This window comes from Myotis nattereri (assembly GCF_964212035.1).
Source record: "Myotis nattereri genome assembly, chromosome: 3".
Taxonomy (NCBI): Eukaryota; Metazoa; Chordata; class Mammalia; order Chiroptera; family Vespertilionidae; genus Myotis; species Myotis nattereri.
The window spans coordinates 213,764,830-213,774,308 of NC_138077.1; the positions used below are offsets into that span (position 1 = coordinate 213,764,830).

General features: G+C 57.1%; 1 protein-coding gene across 1 annotated transcript; it reads left to right on the top strand.

Annotated features, from left to right (window-relative positions):
• Nucleotides 1-3,792: 3,792 nt before the first annotated feature.
• On the top strand, nucleotides 3,793-9,479 carry ICMT (isoprenylcysteine carboxyl methyltransferase). Its single transcript, XM_081085487.1, has 5 exons — nucleotides 3,793-4,042; nucleotides 4,766-4,854; nucleotides 6,009-6,178; nucleotides 7,141-7,358; nucleotides 7,859-9,479. Exons 1-5 carry the CDS (start codon nucleotides 3,848-3,850, stop codon nucleotides 8,039-8,041), a joined length of 855 nt encoding a protein of 284 aa, XP_080941613.1. The 5' UTR covers nucleotides 3,793-3,847; the 3' UTR covers nucleotides 8,042-9,479.

Here is a 9,479-nt window from a genome sequence, read left to right on the forward strand (position 1 = left end):
GCTCGGCCGCCAAGGGTCCTCCAGGGGACAAAGGCTGGGACTGCGGCGAGTGCATCCGCACTGCACCCGGCTGGCCCGGCCCTGGGAGAGTGAATTCCGAGAGACCCCCATTGTCCCGCCTTTTGTGCCTCTCCCCAGCTGGCTCTAATCTTTAAATATTTACCCGGCTGCTTTGTGCAAGGCTGACTTATGCACTTTGGGCTGATGTGCTCGTAAATTACTCGTCACCCACTCATTTCCAGAGGCCAGAGAGGAGGCTTTAATGCCTGGAGCCCAGAATGGCCCAGGGAGGGAAAAGAACACTTTCAGAGAACCAGGCCCCGCCCCCCCACCCACCCCTTCCTGCAGCCACCCTGGACAGCCTCACTCCCACCTTCAGTAGGAGGCCTGTGAGTGACAAGGAGCCCTCTAACAGCCATTGACTGGGGACCCACACACAGAGGTGGGGGAGAAGCCCGGTTCCCTGACTTGGTGCCAAGCTTGGAGAGGAGCAAACTTCTCTCCCTGGGAAGCTGATGTGGGTTCAGGTGCTTGGTTAAGGCCGAGCCTTGCACTTGCAGCTCCCTGCTCCGCCCCATTCTCTCTTGCTCAATCAAGTAATCCGTTGAAGAAAGGGAAGCCTAAGGTTACCTCAGCCTGCAGTTCACCTGGGGGAAGTCAAGGTGTTCTTAGGACTCTTTTAAAGAGAGGGACCCCGACTGGGGCTGAGGCTGGAAGCCACCCCAGCTGGTGGGCGGGGGGGGGGGGGGGCTGGAGGGGAGGGCGCAGGGGAGGCGGAGGGAGGGCCCTGCCTAGGACCTTCCTGCATGAGAAAGCTCCTTTGTGCTGGCCTTGCAGTTTAGAACAAAACACATTCAAATGCTTATTTACAAAAAAAAGGCCAGCGAGGCATCCCAAGGCGGAGCAGTTTTCCTGTATTTTCTTATATTTTGTGTAGGCTTGTTCCCCTGGACTGGGGCTGGGGGGGGGGGGGACTGGAGAGCTGGGGGCAGAGTGGATGTGTTAGATCAGATCACTTTATTCTCTCTGCGTGTTCCTGTCTGTTTCTCTGTGTGTCTGTGTGTATCTGTCTGTGTTCCTCGGTTTCCCACGCCTATGCCAGTGCGTGGATATATGTGCTTTGCCTTCCTCCTCTATCACTGGCCTGTGAGCCCTGAGCCCTGATAAATTCAGCCACTCCAGTGACTTTGAAAAATCCCCCATCTGTCCCACTCGACCGGCCCTATCCAGGAGGGGATTGCTCCCCCTTTCTCTTCCACTTCTCCAAGATGGGGCTGGGAGAGTGTAAGGCAGCACTTCTCAATCTGTGGGTCGCGACTCCTTTGGCGGTCGAACGACCCTTTCACAGGGGTTGCCTAAGACCATCCTGCATATCAGATATTTACATGACGATTCATAACAGTAGCAACATGACAGTTATGAATTAGCAACGAAAATAATTTTATGGTTGGGTCACAACATGAGGAACTGTATTTAAAGGGCCAGAAGGTTGAGAACCACTGGTGTAAGGGGACGTGGTGGGCAGAGGAGAGGGGTGGCCCTCCAGTTTGAACTACATGACTCTGTGCCCCTAGAGTGGGGGTGGTCCCTGGGGAAACCAGGGCCATACGTCAGCGTGGAGAGCGGAAGTCAATGGCCAGAGATGGAGGTTCCTCAGAGCAGCTCGCTGCCCCAGGAGCAGACTCACTCCCAGGACCGAAGAGGAAATGAGCGCCGCCTAGTGGCCTCAAGGCTTCCTGGCACAGAGGGAGAAGTCCTGAGTCTGGGAGAGACCTTGATAAACTGGGGTAGAGGCAGGAGAGGGGTTCAACATAAAGCCCAGGCCTCCTTCCCACATGGTGCCAGCCGACTCTGGATTTTAACACATTAACACTCCTTTTCATTCTGACCAACCGAGTTGAGCACCTGCCTTCTGAGCACCATTTGAACATGGCATCAGGCTTAGGAACGTTAGCGATGCCTGACTGTGAAGTCAGGATCCCCCGATTTTTACAGAAACATTTACAGAAACTGTAAGAGTTGATTTGCCCGAGGTCACAAAGCGGGACCGCAGCGGCACCGGGCCCGGATTCCAGCCCAGGCTCCATCCTTCCCTGAACCCAGCTGCCCAAACGCCAGGAGTCCTGACAGGTCCTGTGGGGACGGAGGAGGATAGGACTTGGATGACGGCAGCTCACAGCCCGCCTGGCCTCAAGGATGTCTGGCCCGCTACCCAGGGTTCCAGCTCCCCTGGGGCCTGTCCCCTATCCTGCCACATGCCTCTGTGCCTCCCTCCCCCCTTCCTACCCTTAGACGCCCTTGTTCTCATTTCCAGCGGCAGGCAGGCAGGCTGCCGGTTCCCCAGGGCCCCAAGACCTAGTGGCAGCATCTCTCCCACCCAGGCTCTTCACCCGCGGCCCTCCCACCCATCATCCCTCCCTGGGTCCCTCTCTCTCCATCCTTACTTGCTGCTGCCCCACTCCCACCCACCAGTCTTTTCTTTGTTGCCATGTCTTTCTCCTCCACCATTGCTTCTTAGCTCCCGGGGGAGAGGGGAGACTCTTAACCCTTTAAAGGACAATTTCTGATTATAAAAGTAATTTAAGTTGCCCCACCAACGTGGCTCAGTGGTTAAGCGTCGACCTATGAACCAGGAGAACAGGGTTCGATTCCCGGTCAGGGCACATGTCAGAGTTGCGGGCGCGATCCCCAATGTGGGCGCGCAGGAGGTAGCGGATGGATGATTCTCATTATTGATGTCTTTCTCTCTTTCTCCCTCTCCCTTCCTCTCTGAAATCAATAAAAATATATATTTTTTAAAAGTACTATAAGTTGATTGTGGGCGATATGGAAAATACAAAAACCTATAAAGAAGGAAATCGAAGCCGCCCGGAGTTTTACCACCGGAAGATAACCGCTGTTAGGTAACTTTGGCTTCTATTTCACTCATTTTCCCAGGCTCACATGGCAATGATTGTGTTCTGCCCAAGTGAAATCAAGATCACACTGTAAGGTTCTGGTTTCTGCCTCTTAAAAAAGTCACGTAGCCGAAACCGGTTTGGCTCAGTGGATAGAGCGTCGGCCTGCGGACTGAGAGGTCCCAGGTTCGATTCCGGTCAAGGGCATGTACCTGGGTTGCGGGCACATCCCCAGTAGGAGATGTGCAGGAGGCAGCTGATCGATGTTTCTCATCGATGTTTCTAACTCTCTATCTCTCTCCCTTCCTCTCTGTAAAAAATCAATAAAGTATATATATATTTTTTTAAAAAAGTCACATAATCCTGGTTGCTGCGCCATCGGCCAAGTGGACGGTCATCCGCGCTTAGGGTGCCCAAGGGCAGTATCCCCGAGGCGGCGCTGCGTGGGTTCCAGCCGGGGATCACCGCGCTCGGTCTCCGCGTGCGGGCCCCTGGACGTGGAGGATGGGATCGGCCCCGCTAGCGGCGGCAGGTGAGAATTTTGGGGGACGAGCGCGGGACCGCCGAGGGTGGGGTCGCTTCATATTGCACGGGATTCTGGAGTTTGGGGGAGACTTCGCCGCCGCGCTGGGTCAGTAAGTCTCCGGGAGGCCGGCGGGGCGGGGCGGGGCCGCGAGAGGGGGCGGGGCCGCGAGAGGGGGGCGGGACGGACCCGGGAGGGGAGGGCCCGCGAGAGGGGCGGGGCCTCTGGCGGGGCGGGGCCTCGGGCGGGGCGCTCCCGTTAAATTCCGGCCCCAGCCCGGCGGCGCGGCGGTATCGCGAGAGCTCCCGGGCGGCGCGCGGCTCCCGCGGCTCTTCCCGGCCGGCGTCGGCGGCGCGGCGCGCAGGCGCGGCGGGCGGGTTTCCCGGGGCTACAGCCGGCGCCGCGCCCGCTGTCGGCCGGCTGCGCCATGGCGGGCGGCGCGGCGCGGGCTCCGCCGGGCTCCGAGGCGCGGCTCAGCCTGGCCGCCTTCCTGCTGGGCGCCTCGGTGCTGGCGCTGCCGCTGCTCACGCGCGCCGGCCTGCAGGGCCGCACGGCGCTGGCGCTCTACGTGGCCGGGCTCAACGCGCTGCTGCTGCTGCTCTACCGGCCGCCGCGCTACCAGGTGCGGGCCGGGCGGGGGCCGGCGGGCGGGCGGGGATCGGGCCGGGTGGGCCGGGAGCGGGGCCCAGGAGCGGGGCTCCCTTCGCGGAGCGCTCCGTGGCCGGAGCCACCCGGTGGCAGCAGGGACCGCGCTCGCCGGGCTCGGGGGCGTGGGGCCGGGCCCTCCACCCGGCGGGGCGGGCGCAGAATTGCAGTTGGTGCGGTTCAGCAGCTGCGGCAGACGCGCGTGGGGTGAGCAGGGAGCGAGCTCACGAGTCCTTTTACGTAATTGAAGGTGTGGAGACCGACCTGCTGGCACGTCTGAGGTCAGGGGCCCCGCGGTGCCGTGGACGGGGCCGGGCGCAGTCCCGGCTGCTCGGACCAGACTCGCCGCGGGGACCTGGGAGAATTCCCCCAATAAATTAGGGTCACAGTTTACCCACAGCCCCGAGTAATAATAGCAGCAATAAGCGATAAAGGCAGCAAAAACTTACGTGGCATTTACTCTTCAGTGCTCTTCATGGTAAGCCCAAGGCAATTCTAAAAGGTGTTATTGTCATACCTATTGCCTAGATGGGGAGACTGAGGCCCCGGAGGTTAAGGAACTCGCCCAGGGCCACACAGGCAGCCAGCGCGGGGCTCGGGATGTTAACCAGACCGGGTGCGAGCCGTGGCCTGCGGGCCCCAGGGAGCAGGGTGTGTGCTCCAGGACAGCCGGGTGAGGGCTCCTCCCGGTCTCTTTCAGATCGCCGTCCGAGCCTGCTTCCTGGGCTTCGTGTTCGGCTGCGGGGTGCTGCTGAGTTTCAGCCAGTCTTCTTGGGATCACTTTGGCTGGTAAGAAGGCCTGTGGGAGCAGTGGGTTTGAGGCTAGGGCGGCAGAGCAGAGGACAGTCGTGGCATTCCATCTCTGGCTGGCTGAAAGCTGCGGGCCGCGAGTTTGACACGCTTGGTGGGGTCCTGTGGAAACCAGGTATCTACCTTCCACCTGGATTCCTGCATCTCGGGCCTTGAGAGCTTGTGCCCATTGGTCGCTTCTGTTGCAGGCAGAAGCAGGTCTCGCTGGCACCCTCCCCACAGGTGCCCCCACCTGCAGCGGCAGCTGCTGGGACATCCTGGGGGAGGGGAAGGGGGGGCACTCTGGCTGGCCTTCACAGGCCTGTTGCATCTCATTTCTATTAGTTCACAGCTAGTGCATCCCCCATGGCCAGTCTGGGACGTGTCCCTACACTCTGATTGCAGTCCCTTGAGCCTTCTAGTCCCTGACCTAGATATGAGCCAGGGCTGCAAGGTAAAAGGCGTGGTCTCCTGTTATCAACACGGATCCATCTAATTCTTCGTTGCTGGAATTGTTTCTTTTTTAAAAAAAATTTTTGTGTTTGACATGCATTACTACTTTATTTTGCTAGTTCCGGCTTGATGCTTTACTGTGTGTGGTGCCATTTCAAAAAGGCTGAAGGACCCATATGCCTTCCTGTTCACTTGTCTGTTTGTTGGTTGGTTTGGCCTATGACATTCAAAAGCGTAGTCCGTTTAAAGCCGCCCTTTCTGCCCCGACCGGAGTGGCTCAGTTGGTTGGGCGTCCTCCTGGTCACTGAAAGGTTGCTGGGTGCAATACCGGTCGGGGCACATGCCCGTAGGGGGTGTGCAGGAGGCAGCCGATCCACATGGATGTTCCTCTCTCTTCCCCTCTCCTCTCTAAAAAATAAATAAATAAATAAATAAGTAAGTAAATAAATACAAGCAATAAAGAATCGTAAAAAACCATAAAACCCGACCACTGCCTGCAAGCCTGAGGGAGTGGTATGGGTGCCTGAGGTCCACCCTCAGGCGGGACAGGGGGACCTCCTCAGGACGCGGGCATAGTTTCACAGCCTGGATCTGCGCTTGGACCCATGGCGATTCCTTCGCCCCAGCTGACCTCTATCTTTTTTAAGAATTTCCTCCCCCAAAAGTTCAAGTTTAACCTCTCTCTCCTTTGCTGTCAATAGGTACATGTGCTCCCTGTCCTTGTTCCACTACTCTGAATACTTGGTCACAGCGGTCAACAACCCCAAAAGCCTGTCCCTGGACTCCTTCCTCCTGAACCACAGCCTGGAGTACACCGTGGCCGCCCTTTCCTCCTGGATAGAGTTCACCCTTGAGAACCTGCTCTGGCCAGGTCAGTGTGCCCTGCTCGCCCCGGGCGGGGGTGGCTTCCACGCGGGCGTCCATGCGGAGGGGGGCTCTCCCCTCGGACCTAATCTCCCGGAGTGATTTCCGCAGACGTCTGTCCTCACTAAGCTCTTATAGAGGTCGGACTGTGCACCTGCTTCTGGATGGTCAAGTCGAGGGCACGGTGACCTGTTGCTTTAAGCCTTGCAGCGCGCAGTGCGCCCTCTGAGACAAGGCCCTCCCTCTGATCGCTGTAATCCTAATTCCCCCATCGGAGGAGACTTGGATCCATGGGTTTTCTGTGGCTTGAGAAATTCCACAGGGAGATTTTCTTAGCAAAAGCCACTGCGCCAGGACCCTGCTCCCCAGGTGAACTTCCGGCAGCAGGGTAACCACATGAGTCAGTGAATGGCCAGAGCGGGAGCGCCGGGTCCTGCTGTGTTTCACTTGGCTGTCCTTGTCCCCAAGGGAAGGACAGGAGCATGTGGCAGGGAACGTGGACGGAGAGCCCCTCAGCTCTTTGCCATGATGCTCTAAATGGGCTGTTGGCACTTCAAATATATTTTTTATTGATTTTTAGAGAGAGAGAGGGAGGGAGAGGGATCGAGAGATAGAAACATCGATGAGAGAGGAACATCATCGATCGGCTGCCTCCGGCACGCCTCTTACTGGGGATCAAGCCGCAACTCAGGCATGTGCCCCGACTGAGAATCGAACCAGCTACCTCAGTTCCTGGGTCAACTCTCAACCACTGAGCCACACCAGCTGGGCTGGTTGTTGGCACTTTAAACGGATGAACAGCACAACTTAGGGGGATGTGTTTTGCTTATACTTACATTTTAACCTGATGACAAATGCTGGCGCCCAGCCAGCGAGGTGCGGTCCCTGGTTCCTGTCTTGGAAAAATAGATTCGTTTTAAGCATCCAAAGGGAGAACTCAGCAGTCCGCTTGTCACGTGTCCCCTGCAGAACTGAAGCAGGTCACCTGGCTCAGCACCACGGGCCTGCTGATGGTGGTCTTCGGAGAGTGTCTGAGGAAAGCGGCGATGTTTACAGCTGGTTCCAACTTCAACCACGTGGTGCAGAATGAAAAGTCAGAAAGCCACACTCTGGTGACGAGCGGGGTGTATGCCTGGTTCCGGCACCCTTCTTACGTGGGGTGGTTTTACTGGAGTATCGGCACCCAGGTAAAGTGTCAGAGGTACCCCTGGCCTCCTTTAAGTTTTCTCCAAATATTTTTTAATTTGACATATAATTCCCATACCCATAAAATCCACCAGTTCAAAGTGTACTATTCAGTGGGTTTCGGTGTATTCACAAGGTTGTTGGTCCTCTTTATTTATTTAAAAATATATATATTTCTATTGATTGTTAGAGAGGAAGGGAGAGAGAGATAGAAACATCAATAATGAGAAAGAATCATGGATCAGCTGCCTCCTGCACCCCCACTACTAGGGATGAGCCGGAAACCCTGATGTGTGCCCTTGACCGGGAATCCAATCGTGACCTCCTGGTTCAGAGGTCGATGCTCACCGACGCCATGCCGGCTGGACACCTCATCTAATTTATTTGGAGGGTCTCTCGGGCCCTTGGCGGGGTGTCCTGTGGATCTGACAGAAGCAGGTGCCGCTTGTGTCCACAGTGTCTGTCCCTCTGACCCTGATCAGCCTCGTGTCCCCCCCACCAGGTGATGCTCTGCAACCCCATCTGCGGCGTGGGCTACGCGCTGACGGTGTGGCGCTTCTTCCGGGACCGGACGGAAGAGGAGGAAATCTCGCTGATCCACTTCTTCGGGGAGGAGTACCTGGAGTACAAGAAGCGGGTGCCCACGGGCTTGCCCTTCATAAAAGGGGTCAAGGTGGAGCTATGACCCCCGGGGCGCGGCGCCTCCCACTCTGCGAGGCGCCTCCCACTCCGCAGCCCGGGACAAACGGCCTCCGGTGGGCCACTCTGCAGGATGGATTCTCTTAATCGCTTTATACTCACCATTTCCTCTTCGGGAACATCCCTCAAGACCAAAGGTCTGAGGCCTTAGGACCAAAGGCCCCCCTCCCCCAACTTCCCGGAGCATCTGTTCTTGGGCTGAATCGAGAGCTGGGACGGGGATGAAAGATGAAGGAGGAGCGTGCTGGGCGGGCCTGGCCGCAGGAGGCCTCCCTGCACTTGGGCTGTAACCGAGCCCCGCCCCCCTGGGGCAGGTGGGCTCATTACTCGGAATCAGGTTTCTTCCCCAGGAAGGGGTGTGGGCACCAGGGCTTTCTAGCGTTAGAGTTACATTTTAACTGAAAAGATACATTTTAACCGGAACACGAGCAGCACAGCCCTAACCACCTTCCCATCCTCCGTGGGCGCATGAGCATCTATCCAGTTTTAAGCCTCTTCCTGATAAGGCTCTCCATGTATTTATCCTATTGACACACCTGTTTTTATGAATGGCAGTGTGAGTGCAGAGGGGCGCGGTGTTTACAGCCCCAACTCTTATTTGGCACAAAGGAAGCAGCCACACCTGGCCAAGTGGCTTTGTTACCAGGGAGCCCCGCCCCCCATGGCCTCCGGCCTCCCCCAGTGGGGCTGCCATCAGTGGCAGGCGTGTCCGAGATGTGTCCTTAGTCCTTTGTCCAAGAGCGGCTCCTGGACGCCTGCTCTGTGCGAGGCCTTGTCAGGCGCCGGGAAGCACTGCCCTCCAGCGATTTGGGTTCTATTTTTTACCATCACGTGTGGTTTTGTGTCTTGATTCAAATCTGTTAACTTGATTTCTGTGTTCCGTTCTCAAAGTTTCATCGCCCCTGATGGCACTTCACACTGTCTTCCAAAGGGTGTGAGCGCTCGCGCAGCTGCACAGTGCCGGCGACTGGCGAAAGGCTTACCCAGAGCACACAGCCCGACTGAGCGTTAGCCCTGCTCCTGTCTTTCCCGTTCAGGGGGAGGGGTTGGCTGTAGGAGTCAAGCATGAGCTGTGAAGGCCCTCGTTTAGTTCCGGACGGACAGGAGCGCGGTCTGTGAGATCCTTCCGCGCAGGGCGGCGGCGCTGGGACCGCGGCGGAGCCAGACCTGCGGCCTCCGAGGAGCCACTACCTTTCCGTGCCTAGACCTCCCCATCTGTAGAATGGGGTCAATACCGCCTACCTCACAGGGGTGTTGTGAAGACTCAGAAGAACGTCAAACGTTTTTAATGCTTAGAGGACAGAGGACATTGTGGAATCTGTACTGTGTGAGTTGTGAAAAAATGGACATTCGGTTAACTACCAGATGCTGGAAATGTGTGCAAAAGAGCATTTTACCAACTCAAAATAGTATTAATTTCTAGA

Coding starts and splice junctions, on each gene's coding strand:
- ICMT (XM_081085487.1), top strand. CDS start 3,848: ATGGCGGGCGGCGCGGCGCGGGCTCCGCCGGGCTCCGAGGCGCGGCTC. Junction 4,043..4,765: donor ACCGGCCGCCGCGCTACCAG/GTGCGGGCCGGG, acceptor GGTCTCTTTCAG/ATCGCCGTCCGAGCCTGCTT. Junction 7,359..7,858: donor ACTGGAGTATCGGCACCCAG/GTAAAGTGTCAG, acceptor CCCCCCCACCAG/GTGATGCTCTGCAACCCCAT.